Source organism: Neolamprologus brichardi, chromosome 10, assembly GCF_056152115.1.
Source record: "Neolamprologus brichardi isolate AB-2024 chromosome 10, ASM5615211v1, whole genome shotgun sequence".
Lineage (NCBI taxonomy): Eukaryota > Metazoa > Chordata > Actinopteri > Cichliformes > Cichlidae > Neolamprologus > Neolamprologus brichardi.
In genome coordinates, this window is record NC_142113.1 from 9,126,463 (window position 1) to 9,144,858 (window position 18,396).

An 18,396-nucleotide genomic window follows, 5' to 3' on the forward strand; every position below is an offset into this window, starting at 1 on the left:
CGCGATAAGTGTTCCTCGTCTCTTCCTGGCAGGAAAAAAAATGAAACTGGGAGTAACACCAAATCAAAGTTTCTAAAACATTTCTTCATGTATCACTATAGCAAAAAAACATTGAGTAAGAATGATAATGGATATCAAACACTAGACAACTTGGGTATCCAATAACACTTATGGGCCAAGGGTCTATGGACATTATTAACATCTGTGTTTATCTGGAATTTTCACTTTGGCTACAGAAACTAAACCCCACAAGTAATCAATGCAGAAATCCTGGTAATTCCAAGTGGTCCCCTAACTACGACTTCTAGGAGCCAGAAAGTGCTTACTCAGTATAGTAGCCACTGGAGTCGAGCTAATTTTTGCCCCTCTCCCCAAAAAGACCCTGTGGCTATGAAACGTGATTCATGTGGAAGAAAAAATGTTGTTTTAATTTTTCCATTTCTCCCTGTGTTTTTGTTTTTTAAATCAGTTACCATAACTTCCACAAAGCAGAAAAGTGCATTTTTCTTCCATCTCTGCACGGCCGAGCTCTTCTGCTTGCGCACACGCGCACGCACACACACACACACACACACACACACACACACACACACACACACACACACACACACACACACCTGCAAACACTGGCACTTAGTTGAGTTGTAAAGCAGCAGACAACATTGAGAACATTTCTGCTTCATACAGGTGTTACATTTGTTATCTGACTCTAATTTTGAATTGATATGAAAGTTACTTTTTTTTAGCTCCTCCTATAATTAAATAAAAACTATAAAAACAATCTGTCTGCATACTAAGGTGTGATAAGTAAGAGTGTGAGTTCAACTTTTAAAGGTTTACAAGCCAAAAGTAACCACGGACATACTGTACCTTTTAGGTCCACAAGTACAGATGTTGTCACACAAGTTTGTTTTTGTTTTTTTATCTTTACATTCTCAAAGATATATATTTTTGTAATAAATAAGTTAATAAACAGTGGCACTGAATGTTGACAATATAAAATATAATGGCAGTAAAGAGGAGTGTTTGCAGTTGTAACATAATGTTGGATTCAAGATGATAAACAGTAATTTTTCTTAGTTTGGATCCTATTCACAGTCCAACAAATCCAGTTAGCTTTAACATCTTCATATATATATATATATATATAGGGGTGCACATAAGTGGTCCGCAGGTGCGCATTCGCTGTCAAAATAAAAGATGCGCACCAGATAAGAAGTTGCAATGTATGTTTGCGTACATTCGATTTTCTGGAGGAGGACAGACATTTGTTTAGAACTCTTAAAGATGTTGAAGAAGCAAGCTTCTTTAAGAAATTACTTTGGTGTTCCTCCACCTCCAAAGAAATGTCAGAAGGAGTCCGAACCAAAAAAGAAGCGCGTATTCTTGGAAAAGTGGTTGCAGGAGGTGAGCTGGCTTCAAACAAATGATGAATGCACAGAGATGTGCAGAATATGCTGTGAAAATCCCACAAAAACAGTGCCTTTTATATGGACGCAAACGCGCATTGCAACTTCTTATCTGGTGCGCGTCTTCTATTTTGACAGCGAATGCGCACCTGCGGACCACTTATGTGCACCCCTGTGTGTATGTGTGTGTGTATATATATGTATATATATATGTATCCTTCACAATAGAAAAGATTTGTAAGACTTGCTATGAAACATATCATTGCTTGGCCCCTGATACTTTGCACTGTTCATAAATAAATGTCCACATTCAAGGCGCGTTTGACATCTTTACATATCATACCATTGTTCTGTAAACATTAGAAAACTCTGGGAAAATCAAGACTAAAACAACAATTGACACAGATAATACTCCTGTACGGTTCCCTATAGCAGAGGGTCGATAGTCATGTTGATTTGGTCTTTGTTGCGTTTGCTGCCATTGGAGCTGAGGGACTTCTCCTTTTTGCATGTAAAGGGGTTCAGGATCTTGCGGAATGTGACCCTGAAGTCCCTGATTCGGTAAGCATAGATGATGGGGTTTACTGCAGAGTTGGCGTGAGACAGAATGATGGCCACGTACATGATGACCTCCAGCTGTAGCTTCTGGTAAAACAGCGTGACACAGTTGAGGATGTGGACAGGCAGCCAGCAAATGGCAAACAGTCCCACGATGATGGAGAGGGATTTGGCAGCTCGGATTTCCTTCTGCAGCAACCCGTGATTTTGGCTGTCGCCGTTGCCCACGCACTTCAGCTCGATCTGCCTCAGTTGCTTCCTGGCCACGTTGAATATCTTCAGGTAGATGCCGAGCATGATGAGCAGTGGCAGCAGCACGCAGACAAAGAAATTAAAGTACACCATGTAATGCATGTCTACCACGCTCTCAAACAAGCACGTGAGCTTGCAGCTCCGTGGCAAGTCCCCCGTGGCACTTGGCGCTGCTGTGATGCTAGCGTTCATAGTGCTGTTTGTGTCAGAGCTGTTGTTACCACATTTCTTAGACTTCAAGTTCCATCCAAAGAATGGGATGAGGCCAATAATAAAGGAGAGAATCCATAAAATAGCAATGATCTCTCTGGCAGTTTTACCCGTCATCAGCTCCTTGTACCTGGACAAAACACAGCAGAGGTTACTGACTGAGGAGGTTTTGCACAAATATCACACTTAAAGGGACATTATTATTCTTTTACTGCAGCTTTGTGGGATTCACAGTTAAAAACAATCTGTATTTATCTTATTACAACCCCACAGTTCATCCACAGCTGGATCCCATCACTTGCCAGCTGAGGTTTGGTAGATGCTCACCACCAGAGCTGGTTATTTAAGGCGACCGTATTCGCAATATACAGTCTTACTGACATAGAAGTCAAGTGCTTAGAGCAATCTGAAGTAAGAGCTTTTCAGTCACAGGGATTACCTGCACAAACACACACCTCATATATAGTGTTCTTAACAATATTAACAACCTAGCTGTTTATTGTTGGTCTTGTTTATTTAAGAAGACTTAAAATTATGCATTCCCCAAGAAAAATTGGGACACAACAAAAGGGAAAAACTGGTAGGGAATAGTAAACTTTTGTCTTACTTGCAGTGGAAATCCGCAATGTACAACCACACCAACAAAATAAAAGGTTTAAATATGCATACAAGCAAAAATGTAAAAGAAAACCAACTTAAGCTTTACTGGTTTTCAGCGTTGGTTTTGTATAAAGCTCCAAAATGTATTTATATATGTGTGTGTGTGTGTGTGTGTGTGTGTGTGTACACAGATTTTTGGTTTAGTGATGATTAGTGGTTGTTAAAACCGATTCAAAATCAATTCCCTACAAGAACTCATCAATGCAGTAGAATGTCTCCAACTTGGTATTTATTCTGTAGTAGTAGATTATTATTACAACAGATGCATTACAATTTAATTTGAGACCACTTGCGTTACTTTATATACAGCAGTGAAAGTGATTCAAAGATACATAAATGCATGTTTGTTTGTTTTTTATTGATTTTGTACATCCTGATGAGGACCTTTCTAATCCCAGTACATCCTGTCGTCTTGTTTGAATTTGCAGTGATGGTGTGTGACTAGTGGAAACCACAGCTCAGATTCTACTCTAAAATGACACCACTGTAAACAAGACAAAAAAAGATAAACAGTCAGAGCCTTTCCATATCCTCTCGGTGTTGTACAGAAGCGCAGCGTAACTGCGGCGGTGCGCGTTGATCAGGAGCACATTGTCGGCTTCAGAGTGAAAGCATTGAGTCTGCTGCTATCTCTGAGTGTTTCTCACACACAGCTGTGCTTAAATTAATTCCACGAGTACAAAACCGAAACTAAACGTAAGCCTGTTCACGTGTTTGCGCTCGGTTGCTGTTTCACAGGCTGCACCAGCAATGGTGCTGATTTTATTATTATTTAAATCAGTCTTGAGCTGACAACAAGATAATGTGTGTTTCTCATACAACCGTCTTCGTGGCTTGTGGATATGAAATGAATAACTGCATGTGTGTGAGGCCGTGCATCACAAACGCGCGGTTGAGTCACTCCCGTCGGCCCGTTTTTATCCCCATCATGTGAGATGCGCTTGAAGCACAATTTGCTGTTTCCTCAAAGTGATTCAAGCGAGTGTGTGGTAATGACTCACACACATACTGACAACCCCCCTTCCACTCACACACAAACACAGACGCCTGCCCGAGGTGGGGGTGTCACAGAAAATCCATGTGACCTCGCCCGCTGCGCAGTACATGACCACAATATATCATAACTTAAAATGTGACTTTTTTTCTGCAACGCTCTGTATGATAATGAGAAGTTAAAGGTCATTCTTAAGCTATTAGCTAATAATGAGCTAATCATTAGTCAATGACTAATAAGCCCTTTTTAAAAATAAACATTAATCTTTATATTAGTAAGCCATTACTGATATATATTATTGATAAATCAAATTGTGTATGTGAGAAATGATCTGTTAACCTTGCTGTTGCCGCACATGGACTGTCTGTGGAGAGTGCGGGGAAAATTGGTCCGGGAAGTTGCTTAAAGTTGTCCTTTCTCACATGTGAGGCACAACAGGAAGTAGTCTGCTTCAGGAGTTCTCTCACTGGTGTAATTGAGGGTTCTGTCTGAGTAGTGTGCACACAAGATGCCTGACAAATGGCAACTACACCCTAGCTGCAATTTCACTTACAGCTTATACACTCCAAATAAACTACTGAACATGGTTCAGGTGTTAATCCCCTGCAAAGTTCCCAGTTTTCTTCATTCTCCCTTTTTTTGCTGTCCCATTTCCTGAACACAGTGATGTTTGCGGCCTCCTGACCTGACTGCCACCTTTTCTGCTCTGCTTTTCACTGTCCTCGCATCCCATTAGGCTCTCACATCCTGGATGCCTGAACCAACCAGACACACTGTAAGCAGCCAAGAGTGAAAGGAAGGTCCGTGCAGATGCTAACACGCACTAACAAAGGGCCACAAATAGCCAGCGAGGGAGACAAATTGAGGAAACGGTCGTGTTGTTTCAGGGGGGACACGTTCACCTAGTGTCTGGCCACATCACTCACATTGTTCTCACAGGTCATCTGAAGCAAATATGAGCTTTCACATTTGCCAGTTCAGGAGGTCATCATCAACAGACAGTTACAGTGCCAAAGTCTTAGTACTTAACTGCAGCTCAACAATAGTCCAGTGCTTTAAAAAGAGATCTCTTCAAGGCCAAAATGGGCAGGAGAGAAGCAAAATCTACAGAGGAGTGATATTTTAGATCGAAACGATGCATCCCTGTCTGGATGGTGAGGGGATCTTTTGTCTTCGCTTTACTGTGGGGTGTGGTTTAGGTCTGCTAGTCCCTTCAGAGGGTTAGGGTCACTGCAAATCAATATGAAGTTATTCTGAGTAATCACCTTTACCCTGTGATGCAACATTTCTACCCTGATGGGAGTGGTCTGTTGTATCCATAGGGCATGGGGGGGTCACTGCATGGTCTGATGTGACTCATACACTGGGGTCTTCACAGTCATTACATTTTATGGGGATTAAATGCCTGTAGGACATTTAGGACTACACATGAGACAGCGCTCTCCTTCACCATCACCATCCGAGCACCAAAGGAGGGCTTATCTTTTGGAGGAACTGCATTCATCCCTCCAGTAAACGTCCAGAGAACTGGACAACTGTTTCCAAAGAGCACTGAGGCTGATATTCTGGTACGTGGTGGCAAAAACGGTTACTAGCATGCTTTATGTGTTTTTTGTTTCTCACCACTGTTTGCATGGACCACTGGCTATGTAAAGCAAGCCTTTACAAATTGTGGACTTAATTATGTGTCTTCCATGATCACCCTGGTCTCTTTATGGGATTCAGAGTACTGTGCCCTCAATTATTTATATTTTGGTTCCAAGCAAACTTTTTTCAAGTGGTTTTGAGCAACAGTGAAGTTTTCCTTTGGACATTGGCAGCTTTTTCACTCATTTTCAGTCGAGTCCTGAGGAATGTTTATTTAGTTGTTTTTGTTTGTTAAGATGCTCAACATTGACCTTTTAGAAGAATAAAAAGGCATTTACTCCTTACTAAAGGCACTTAGTAAGGAGGCAATTATAAATTGTGCCTTCAGGCACTTTGTCACTAACAACCTGTCGCAAAAATCATTTGTTCCAATTTCTTTTTCAAGTATTTGGCTTGCACAAAATAGTATTTTTGCACCGACAAGGTGATTCCCAAAGAGTTATCGGCTAAAAAGTGAAGCTCTCTCAGTTGTGGGCAGTGGAAAAACACACAGACAAGTACCATCAGTTATGGATTGGACTCCCCAGAGCCCGGACCTCAATGTTATTGAAGCAGTGTGAAGTCATCTTGACAGGGTGGAGCCAACTAAGAGAGTTCAGGCTGTGTTAAAGGATAAAGCTGATCATATAAAATATTGACTTTCAGGCTTGTTGGAATTGTACAAACTCTGTTTTTGACATTTATTCTGTCAACGTGTAGGTTTGCACGTTTTGGTAAATCCCTGTAACCATTTCCCCTCCAAAATGTAAAGAAATAAAGGGTGACTCAAGACTTCCGAACCACTGTAAAACTGTAAAAATAACAGCGGTGCCATCCGACCACAGGCTGTAAAGATAGACATGATGAGGAAGTATGCTCAGCTTGCAATACATGCGGCTTGTCTTAGGGAGTTTGCTAGTAAAATTAAAGTCATGTTAATGTAACAGCACACTTTCTTAATCATTAGTTCCGTCTACCTAACAGTGGGTGTTTGGAGCAAAAAGAAGTCCTGTGTTGTAATACTTCTTAGTCATCTACAACTACTGGTTGGCTAATGGTCAGCTGATATTCCCACAAGCCTCAGAACTCTCTCCTGCACATGTAGCTGGGCAGACAATGGTGTGGCCTTTTCTTCACCACTGCTAAAAAGTTTGGTGCTAGAAAGTTAATTGACAGTTGCCCTATTTATTTCGTAGCAAACTATGTAGTTATAAAGAACATCAGATTTGTTTTTCTATCTGAATCCACAGCAGCCTCACTAACGCTCGGGCTCCAGGCTGAACAATCAGTTATTCATCAATGGTGCGGCAGCACTGTCTGCGTCCTGGACTCCCTGCAGAGTGATGAGCGGGTGCCCCGAGTTCCATGAATAATACAGCATTCTGGCCAAAGAGGGAGGAGAGGAAGCTTCAGAGCGCACAATGACCTATACTCCTACTCTCACTTCCATCGCCACTCTCCCATGTTCCTCTCCATCCTCTGCTCTCTCCGAGTGTTAATCGCAAAGTACAGCAGGCAGGACAGGGTCCATTTCCCAGAGGGTTCATCTCCTGGACATCACTTCCCACTCTCTCTTTCTCTGTGTGGAAGCAGCGACTGACTGAATGGATTAGCTTTGGCATGACGACAGCACGGTGGCATCTATCTGTGTTCTGCTCCCCCCCGCCCACACACACACACACACACACTTCCCGGCCCATTTTCCATACATCTCTCCTCTCATCCCTGTCAATGTGCTTCCGCCCTGGGGCCACTGACCTATACCAGACTACACAAACCTACACACACACAGTCTAAACTAACAATACCCAGCTAAATGTATGGCTGTGTCTGTAGCCCAGCTTCAAAAACAATCTAACAGGTGGGCTGTTCACAGCAGAAAACAGGAGATTTTTAAACTTCAGTCAGATTGTCACCATACATGCAAACAGGGCTGTGCGGCATTTGCATGACAAATGGTGTGTACAGAGCATCTCCATTGCATAATTAGCAGATTAAGGTAAACAGATTTGAATCTGTAAAGAGTTTTCACTCCAATAAAGACATAATCGCTCAGTCGTTATCCCGCAGATGTAACCTCTCTGTAAAGCTTCATTGGGAAGATTGACTCAGCACTGTATTTCCTGCACCTTGCTGACTCACAACTAAAGTGATACTTCCCTCTATGTCTATTTTTTGAAACATGACCTTTTATGTTGGGGTGCCTTTATTTCACACCCATGAAACGGTAAAGTGCAGATACTATTTGGTGAGTCACCAAAAAAAGATTGAAACATTGCTAAAAGAGCAGGGGAACATTTTGGTAATTAACGGTATTCCCTTAGAGAATAAGCTGACAACACTCATATCCGTGAGTTAAGTGTACAGCTTGAGCCACGTGTCGTATTTCCCTGTTTCACACAGATTAAACAAATGAGATCTAGCAGGTTAATTAGTTTGCTTCAGAGGTGCCGGCGGGCAGGTTTTGTTGCTTCGGGACTGAGCCAGTTCGCTTTCACTTTCTCCCAGCTGCAGTTGCAGCACACAGACACCAGCATGGTATCCAGCTTCTCACCCAACTCTAATATGTGTATTTACCAAATGTTGTTCATGTTGCACTAATCTGTCCTTGTGCGTAAGTGCTGTCGCTCTTGTGGCGAGATAAACATCTGATCTTGATAGTTTGAGATGAGCCACAGATGCCACATTAGTCTTAAATCAGACTGAGACACACTCTTCTTCAAACCATAGTCTGAGAATCTTTCTGCAATTCAACCAGTGTTGACGGTTTCTCCAGACTCTACAGTTGATCCATTTCGGGACTCACTGACTCACTTGCATTTGGTGTGCATAACTCATCCTTCATTAAATTCAGAGAGCGATCCATCCCTCTTTGAATGTCTGCATCTTTAAGCATTTTTTCCATCTACACCCTGTTTTCCCATCATTCTCCATGAGTACAATCCATAAATATGGATCAGCTGTTTGAACTCCAGCCATCAAAAGAGCCTTTCCTGGTTCTTCAGCCCCTAATGCAGCCATGCATTTTTCATCATTTGTAACATAACTAAAGCTGGATTTACAACAACACCAACACTTTACCACACCCAGTAAACATACACATGTGCTGGAACCAAGACAAGGAACGCTCCATTAACTTTATGAAGCATGATCTGTTTAAAATCAGCAGCCCGAGGCGAGAGGAGGCTTGCATTTACAGACCACAGTGGGGGCTGTCCTGCCGCCGTGGGTGAGGATCATAGTTTGAGCTCAATGATGTGCATAAAGTTTTGTTTAGTTTTTGTTTGTTTGTTTTAATTTCAAACCTACAGGACAGAGGGACAAAATAGCCAGAGGGTCTTTTTCTTATAATGACAAACAGGGAAGGCAGGGGCTTGAGGCGGGCGTTGAGTGGGTGTGCAGCTCTGTTATCTCGTGGGGCTTAAAACATCTGCTGCTGGCCTTTCACTTCCAAAAAAACATCTGCAAAAACACTTTTATCTGAGTTAGAATTTCGTCCTCAGGGGCTGTCAGACTGACCAAACTCACACACACACACACAAGTGTATGGACAATGTGAGCTTGGCAAACGCACACTGATCTTATTATGAAAAGTACAGTATGTACATTTCAGTTCAAGCTCAAAGTCATGGAGAGCACTGTTCACAGGGAACGTATGGAGCTGCTGGAAGTTCAAAGGCAGTCAAAGTCCTATTTCTCTATGAGGATGTAAAACATGATAAATGTCATTTTCCATCTGTAGGGTGAAAATAGAAGCACAGAAGGGGGGTTTCACAAGGTTAGTGGCTGACAACTTTCATCCCAGACTAGTGTCAAACTGTCCTTTCTTGCCAGCATCTGAGTATAATGGAAATGACAGCACATCTCAGTCACACAGCCTTGCAGCAAAAACGCCCCCCCCCCCCCCCCCCCCCCCCCCCCAAACAACATCCACTTCTCACAACAGTCACTACACTGCTTGTTGTCTAACTCACTAACAAGGTGAAACGCCAAGAACACCACCACAGCACAGAGACAATCCCCATCTGATAATAAAGCTTGTTTTTTGGGGGGGTTTTTTTCTTTTTTTTTTTCCTATTCAGAGAAATGTCAGGCAGCAGCGCTCTTGTCCCTGCTGGCAGCTCATCTCTGCGTTTCCTCAGGTGGACTGCAGGCACTTTCAGGTCTGCGCTGTGGAGCTTAGCAGCCTTGCCATGAGGTTTAGGAGAAGTGACACACTCTGGCATGTATTGATCTCACAGCTTCGCCTGATGTGTCACATCATACATTTGCATGACTGATCTTTGCATTTTTCACGAGCTGCGGGGTTTCAGATGGAAACGCACGCAGCCTGCTCCCCGAGCATCAAACATCAGCTGGGGATCAGCTAAAGGAACAGGACCAAACACTCAGATGATGCAGATTTGAAACCAAGCGCATGCAGAAAGGTGGCATTGACTCGACAACCTTAAGATTATGTAACCGAGGGTGAAAAGGGTCAGTTCAAAGTGTTTGTTAAAGCCATCTGATTATCATCCCAGACTTAGGCTTTAACCAAGCTATTCTTACACGGGGCAATGAGCTCAGCAAGAAACTGAATCACAAGGTCACGGAGCTGATACTGATCTTTGCTTCTCTTTTTCTACATGGCATAGTTGAGGGCACTTACTTTCAGCTCTTTTATGAAGATATGGGAGAATGAAAGCAATTATGTGAATAAAATATCAAACTTCCAGGGCGCATTAAACACATGTACCATTCCTGTTAGGAAATACTGCCTGAAGAACTTAAAAGTAAATAAAGCCTTAATGAATCATTATTCTGGTCTGATGTTTAGGTGTCTTCACACTGATTTGTTCAGGCAGGGATCCCAGCTGTAAAAACTAACTTTCTTTCTTTCTTGATTAATCTGACAGACAAAATGAACACTCACCTCAGAGGGATTTTAACGGCTAGATATCTATCAATTGCAATAGCCAGAAGACTAAAGATGGAGCTCTGAGTGAGCACCAGGACAAAACAGGCAAGGAAGAGACATCCATAAAAGTCCAGGGGTATGCCGATGCTGATGGTTATGGCAAAGGGGATGGCGAGGCAACCGACGAGAATATCAGCCACAGCCAGAGATACCAGAAAATAGTTGGTGGCGTTCTTCAGAGTGGTGTTGATCGCAACAGCCCAGCACACCAGTACGTTGCCGAAAACGGAAAGAACAGCGATCACTACTTCAATCACGATGTAAAAGAACGTAATCATCTCAGCAAAGTGTGGGGGAAAAAGGACTGAAAGCTGCAGGCTGTTGGCAGAGGAGACGGTCACCCACAACACCGATTCTAGTCCCAGGGGAGAAAACAAGTCTTTCTGATGTAATCCAAAAATATTCCACACGTGCGAACTCCAAAATCAGCCATCTGTAGAAAAGAAAGGATTACTTTTTTCTCCACACATCAGGAACTTATCCTCACCGCAAAGTTGACAAACTTATAATAGCTGTTTAATACTGCATTAAACCTCCTGCCTGTTGCAATCATTTTAAAAAAGTCAACACAATTAACATTTTTACCCACCTTAATTAACCTTTTCATCGTCTCTGGATGTTATAACACCAACATCGGGCGATCTGCAGAGCGTTTAAGCGGCATCTGTAGATTCGTATCGCAGACGCAGTGTCACCCAACTTCCGACCCAATGGTAGTTTTCAAGAGGAGTGAGAAACGCAAGAAAAAGAGGAAGGGAGGAGGTGTGTGTGTGTGTGTGTGTGGGGGGGGGGGGGGGGGGGGGGGTGCTCTGTGTCACTGAAAGCCACGCCTCAAACGCACACGCTGCTCGCACGCACGCATACTCGCGTGCAGTAACAGTTATGAAAGTGGGATCAAACGGGAGCATCCGTCGTGCGTAATTACGCGCCAATTAAATCGCATTCAGTGACGGGCTGCACGTGCATTACGTTTAACGGAAGAATAGCTTTTGGTTGCCTACGTGCATGGCACGCGCGCGCATCTGTTTCCAATCAGTGCGTTCGGGGACGGCACAGAAATCAAACTCAGAACTAGAGTTGCTCATTTTCTTTACCTCAACCCGTGCGATGAAGTCATAGTTTATATGCAGAGGAGAGAGATTTCTATATGTGCAGACAAAGTAAAGTTTTCCCTCTTTCAGAGTCGAGTCTGTTATTGATCCATGCGTAATCCTCTCAAGGTCAAGATTACCTTTTGGATGCACACAGGGACAGCTGTGGGCAAATATTACTTAGAGGAAGGATGTACAGCTGGGTTACAACGATCAGTTACGGCATTCAGACAGTTAAATTTAAATAGCCCCATACTTCATGGGAAACGACTCCCACAGAAATATTTTAACGTAGAAAATGCGTGTTGTCGAAAGCAGGGAATGCGTCCCGATAGTTCCCACTTACCCTGATGTAAGTGGGCTCTGGCACAAAACTTTAATGTGCGCAGTGGGGAAGCAGTTAAAACCTTTATAGCAACACAGCAGTCACGGGAGCGCATTTAAAACACAGGGTGAAGGCTGGTTCACTAAAACGGAGGCTTTACTGAAAAAAAAGAAAAAAAGAACTTGACAATGATTTAAAAAAATCTTGAAATTCCTTTATTAAGCAATATCATCAGACATGTAAGAATAGAAAACTGCTGCATACTGTATCTGTCCACGTTCTCGCTCTGCAGTATGTATGTCTGCCAAATAAATAACAATTTGACCTGTTAAAACATTAGGGCATCTGCAAACAGAGGCTTGCCTGTGTACCAGAGAGAAAGTGTTGAGTCCTCAGCTCTTAGAAGAAAAGCCTTTTCTCTCTTTTGTACTTCAGCATGCAGAATACAGATACAGACCTGTTGCAAACAGCTGCAGTAACCATAGTTCAGAGGATTTTAATGGAAAGCATTAAGAGAGCAAAGGAGGACACAGCATGATGGTTCAAGTCAGGCAGTGCTTAATACTGTCCACAAAGCAAATAGCGATCAATCTGTATTCATAAAACTTTTTTTTTTTTTTTTTAGAAAACTATTCAGGAACTCTTTAAGTATTACTTCATTACAGCTATTGTTTGTCCATTCTGTAAGGAAAAACTGAAACTTATAAGTTGAAAATGCTTTATGCGCCACAAAGCTTGGCTCAAAGAAAAGCCCAACTCTTTAAAAACACTTGGAATAAGGCGTGAGCGACGTTTCAGCCACTTTACCAAAAGCTGGTTTTAGACGGGTTCGCTAGTAACAGTATGTTGACAGAAAGGAGACGTCACGCTGTGCACCCAGGCAGAAAGGTCACACTTAAATCATGCATAGATGGTCCTCGTATGAGCAGAGCATTGGCTGTGAAAATTTGGCACTTTTTTTTTAACGGTCAGTTGGCACACAAACAACGCTGATAATTAGCAGGTAGCATAAGTGTAAGAAAGGAAAGGAAAAATCATCTACTTTTTTGCTGAGTTAGTGACGAGCTCTCACGTTGCAGGGCTGTTGGATAGGCCCGTTCTGTCAAACGTCAAAACCTTTGTTACAGTTATGCAAGGTGTCCCTTTGGCAACAGGGCTCGATGCACCCGGTTATAGCGTCAAAAAGACACAGCTACTACCCCATACTCATCATTTTTCAATGTTACGTTTTTGAAGGAGAACATCTGAACCCAAACTACAATTTTTCCTAACCCTAACAAAAGCTTTTAACACGAAGCTTACACTAGAGAATAAAAAGAAAAGAAGCCAGGGCATGGAAAAAAGCAAAACCAAATGCAAAAAAAAAAATAGCCAAACATAACAGGCCATGATCTGCCACCACCCCTACAGCCACTTAGTGCAGACTTTGTAGTTCTCTAAAACTGGGCAGTTGTCTCCTGGCAGCCAGTATTACTAAAAAACAAAAAACACCTTGTACCTAATGATGAGAGGCAGCCAGCATCTGAAAAATGAACAAGCATTAACGACGCATTGATTTTTGTACAGAGGGAAGAAAAGAAATTGGATCACTTGTCAAGTCTCTGTAAACTGTGTTGTCAACTGCTACATAGCTTCAATAGTGTCTTTCAGCATAATCAGTGTGTCTGCGGATCAAATGCTTATTTGATGCTGAAAGGCTCTGAAAAGTGACTCCAGTCTCTGTCTGAACACGTGAGCAGCGACTGTGGATTCGGAAGCTTTAAATAACAGAATTTCTCGGTCACGTCTCCAGTGTCGAGCAGGAGCAGGGGTAACGTGGCATCATCAGCCCGGTCTCAAAAGAGGTTGTAGGGCTCACAAGACGGGACAGAAAAACCCTTCATCAGGCTCCAGCTCCTCCTCCATACCCATCAGGTCTCAAAGTACTTGTAGATCTGGGAGACGTACTGCATGACGCTCTGCCAGTCTGGCCTGTCGGTCTTCATCAACTCCTTAATGTCCTGTTTGGGACAGAGATAGGTGTGAATGAACAGCAGTTTGGAAGTTGAGTCTAGTTAAGGAATGACGTTTCATTTTCAACAGTGCTACCAACAGGCCTAGCAGACACAATTTTTATAAGAAAAGTTTCCATTTGTCTACATGTCAGCATTAAAGTGTATTAAATGGGTGGTAATTATTTCTATGAAATCTAAATGTCACATAAATATAAGTGCTTCCTGAAAAGTCTTCAGTTGATCCGAGAGGCTGAGAGTACTGACAGGATATTTAAAAGTAGAATGGGAGGCAGGGCCTTCAGTCCCTGTTGTGTAGAACCAACTCCCAGTTTGAATTTGGTAAACAGGCACCCTGTCTACTTTTAAAATTAGACTTAACACTTTTTCTTTTTGATAAAGCATATAGTTACTTACTAATGCTGCAAAAGGCCGAGGCTGCTGTGGGACTTCCCATGATGAGTGTTTCTTCTTCACTCACCTTTTCCACTCACTATGTGTTTTATACACAACTCTACATTTAATCATTAGTTATTATTAATCTCTGACTCTCTTCCACAATGTGTTTTTCATCCTCTCTCCCGAATTCCCCAACTGGTCGTGGCAGATGGGTGACCCTCCCTAAGCCTGGTTCTGGTTGGAGGTTTCTTCCTATTAAAAGGGAGTTTTTCCTTCCCACTGTCACCAAGCACTTGCTCATAGGGGGTGGTATGATTGTTGGGGTTTCCCCTGTATTATTGTAGGGTTTTTACCTTACAATATAAAGCCCCTTGAGGTGACTATTTTTGGTGTATTTTTGGCACTATGTAAATAAAACTGAATTGAATTGCAGCAATCCTCATTTTATTACAAAACTCATATCTTGGAGCTTTTAGTGTTTAAGTGTGATATCTGAAGAGAGACTGAGAGCAGACAGAGCAGAGTGTCTGTGACAAGTTGTTTAGTTTCATTTTTTTCTGTTTGCGACGGTGAAAACTGAAAAATAAAATGAAAACTGAGAACACTGGTTTAAGTCGCGTTTATCAGGTTGGCTGTAGAGGATATTTGACTTCATTATTGAGTTACTGTATGCATTTCCCCAGTAATGTTAATGAAATCTGAAGATGGACGTGGTGGAAAATTGGGTCATTTTGAGGGCAGTTTGCAAAATATAAATCTACAGCGTAATGAGTCTCCGAGCAGCTGTCAGTAGTCAGCAGCTTGGAGACACCGGTGACTCAAACAGCGAACGAGGCTTTCACATGACTCCACATCGAGCCGCTCCCCTTAGCTCAGATTTACAGAGAAGCTTCGTGATGTCTCAGCCTCCTAAAGGCAGGATGAGAAATATCCTCCTGGGCTGTTTATAAAGAATTAATTAACACTGAAAAAAAAACGTCAGCAGAGACTACCAGATAGGATGCAGCTATTTATTTGTTTATAGTGTTTTCAACTGACAGACATGGGAATAACTTTTCTGTATCCAAGCTTGGAACCACAAGCATGTAATGGAGACTGATTAGACAAAGTAATGTGAACTTTAGCCTCAGTGCTCCATTTATGCCCAATTCACTTCATTACTGAGGTCCAGCTCTTGGAACCAATGAGCTGCTGGGCTGGGTTTGTATCATGTCTGAGAGATTTATTTTCCTTTTTCTTTCCTCAAACTCAGGAAGATCTCATCACACGTGCAAAGAGACTAATAAAAACATTATGCACAGATGTGGAACAGAACCCTCACATTAACTTTATCACGCATGTGTTAGATACCCTGTTGGTGTGTGTTTACATCAGAATTCAGTAGTTCTGGTAAAGCTTATTCCCACAGGCTGCCAAACTTCAGCTGATTACTTCAGCAAAGCCACTCATTTTTTGTCCTGGAAGAAATTAAACTTGACCTGGTTAGCATTAAACTCTTTAGTGTCAACACACTTACTGCTGATGACGTTTGTGTTTAGAGTACCATATACGCATGGAGGAAAAAACATGGCAAAAAGCCCGAAAGCACACAAACTGTACACACCTTAGTGATTGTGTGTGGGTGTGTGTGTTTAGGAATAACTTGGGTCTATGACCAATGGAATGAGTTAGTCTTTACATGTGGCAGTAACACACACAACTAAAATATTTGATTTATCCCAAAATATAGTCAGAGAGAAGTCGTTTTCTTCAAAAATTGATCGGTTTTGGTCATTTCGTAAGGACGATTTCTAAAACCGTGCTGTTGTTTTGCCTCTGTCTGTGCTTTCGTGTGGGTAAGCCTGCATAGGGAAGAAGACGTCACTTACGTCCGCTGCAGAAAACAAACTTTAGACATAACATCTTAGCCAAAATGGGATTATGATTTTTTTTTCCCCATTTTTCATCTAACCAACCGAATGAAAAAGATTAGCCGAGTTTGTGAGAAGTATTGACATTCCCGTACACAGTGACGAAGGAGGTTTTTTTTCCCAAATTAATAATTTGCAAGCTTACAGAGAAATCAAGGTTAAAAATGTTCATTAAAGTAGTAGTTTAATACTTTAATACCTCAAACAAACCTCCCAATTAATGGCTCAGCTACCCACACAGTACTTCCTTTGTCTCATAACTGAAAGTGTTCAGTCTGCATCAGTCAGCCACACGATTAAAACCACAGGTAAAGCAAGTGATATCAATCACCTTGCAATGTTCTTGTTCTTACAATGTCCCAAGCACACATCCTAAAGGGACCCCTACAGAAGCCCAACATTGGCCTGCATAGACATTATTATTTCACAGCAGCTATAGTGATATGAAATATTAGATAAACACTGGCATTAAAAAAGGTTGTGTATCGTGACTAACACCTGTGTTTACCTTCTATTTTCCATTACAATGGCTGCTGTGAAAAAGCTCTTTGTCTTGAAGTTCAGATGTTGATTCAGATGTTAAGGCCACCCTGGGTGACCTGTAGTACCCTAAAGCTGATCACTTCGTTATTGATTTATATGTATACTACTTTTGTTTCTTACAAAATGCAGATAGGACTGGTGACATGCCTTCTCAACCCTGCACTGTTTATGATTAACAAATGGTGGGACCACAATACATATTTGTGTGCCTTACAGAAATGGTTGTAGATGAGGTTTGCTATAGCTAGCTAAACTTGCCTACAAACACCTGAAATAGAGAAAATATAACCACAGAAAAGAGAAGAGACAAGTTAGGCAGTCTCCCCTTTTTCTTGCAAGAAACTTCATTGGGAAAAACCAGACCGGTTTAGTCTGGGCTTAAAAAAATATCAGGAATGGCGTTCCTCCAGTTTAATGAGTACTCACATATGATAAATCTCAGTTTAATAAATAATACCAAGAGATTTCATTTTTCATGTGGTGCTGCCTGGCATTGCTTTAGACTGGGTGTGAGCATGAAAGTTGTACCTTTTCTCTGGTAGCTAATTTAAAGTGCAACATTTCAGTGGGTTCAGGAAATAACACCAAACACACAAAGTGTTTCTGTGCAGTTTCTATCACAGTGTGTCTGCAGGTTAAGGGTCCAGATGTGGGGCGGGATCAGTGTCTGATAAATCCACTCTCAGATGGAGAAGGAGCTAAGGGAGGGAGGACATAAGAGAATGAATGATACTAATTTTGTGTTATTTAAAGCTCAGACTAGGCAGTTAGGGCAGAATTGGGGTGAAGTTTATATAACCCCCAACTCCAAAAAAGTTGGGATTCTGTTTAAAATATAAACAAAAACAGAAGGCAATTACAATTCTTGTAGTAAAAGACATATTTTATTCACAATAGAACACAGAAAATATATCAACAGTTTAAATAGAGAAAATGTACCGCTAAGAAAAAAATAAGGTAATTTTGAAGTTGAGGGCAGCAACACACTTCAAAAAACGTGAAACATGAAATAGGGACATGTTTCTCACTGACATCATCTCCTCTTCTATCAGCAACAGACTGTAAACATCTGGAAATAGATGAGGCTGGCAGATGGGAAATTTGATACATCATTTTATTTAGATTTTACACAGTGTTACAGCACTTTTTGAAATGGGGTTGTAGTAATGAGCTATGTTGTACTGGTGCAGTCAGGCTGGTGTGTTAATGGCCACTGTTAGTTTAGGTCAAAGGTCAATGCTCCTTAAGAGAGACAGGCAACCATTCACGCTCACATTCACAGCTGATGGTGACTCTAAACCTAGGGCCAGTTTAGAGTCACCAATCCACCTGACGTGCATGTCTTTGGGCCATGATGGATGGCTGGGGTGGCTTGGACTACTACTGAAAACTAAGTTGTTTTAAACAATAAGAACTAAACTGAAAAAGCAAACCCACTGTGTGGGCATTAGTGTGGTTAAGGCTACGTAAG

General features: G+C 41.9%; 2 protein-coding genes across 3 annotated transcripts in view; both read right to left on the minus strand.

Moving 5' to 3' along the window:
- Nucleotides 1-1,375: 1,375 nt before the first annotated feature.
- adora2b (adenosine A2b receptor) lies at nt 1,376-11,386 on the minus strand. The gene is made up of 3 exons (XM_006799540.3): nt 11,256-11,386; nt 10,622-11,099; nt 1,376-2,559 (listed from the first exon to the last, which is right to left on the minus strand). Exons 2-3 carry the CDS (start codon nt 10,942-10,944, stop codon nt 1,836-1,838), a joined length of 1,047 nt encoding a protein of 348 aa, XP_006799603.1. The 5' UTR covers nt 10,945-11,099; nt 11,256-11,386; the 3' UTR covers nt 1,376-1,835.
- A 1,296-nt stretch (nt 11,387-12,682) lies between these two features.
- The window catches only part of specc1 (sperm antigen with calponin homology and coiled-coil domains 1), a 73,398-nt gene continuing 67,684 nt past the window's right edge, over nt 12,683-18,396 (minus strand). For both annotated transcript variants that reach the window (XM_006799538.3, XM_087847154.1), the window contains one exon: nt 12,683-14,082. In XM_006799538.3, coding sequence (XP_006799601.2) covers nt 13,993-14,082 — 90 coding nt within the window. In that variant the 3' untranslated portion in view covers nt 12,683-13,992. The remainder of the gene's footprint in view (nt 14,083-18,396) is intronic.

Coding starts and splice junctions, on each gene's coding strand:
- adora2b (XM_006799540.3), bottom strand. CDS start 10,944: ATGATTACGTTCTTTTACATCGTGATTGAAGTAGTGATCGCTGTTCTT. Junction 2,560..10,621: donor GCCGTTAAAATCCCTCTGAG/GTGAGTGTTCAT, acceptor TGTTTTGTCCAG/GTACAAGGAGCTGATGACGG.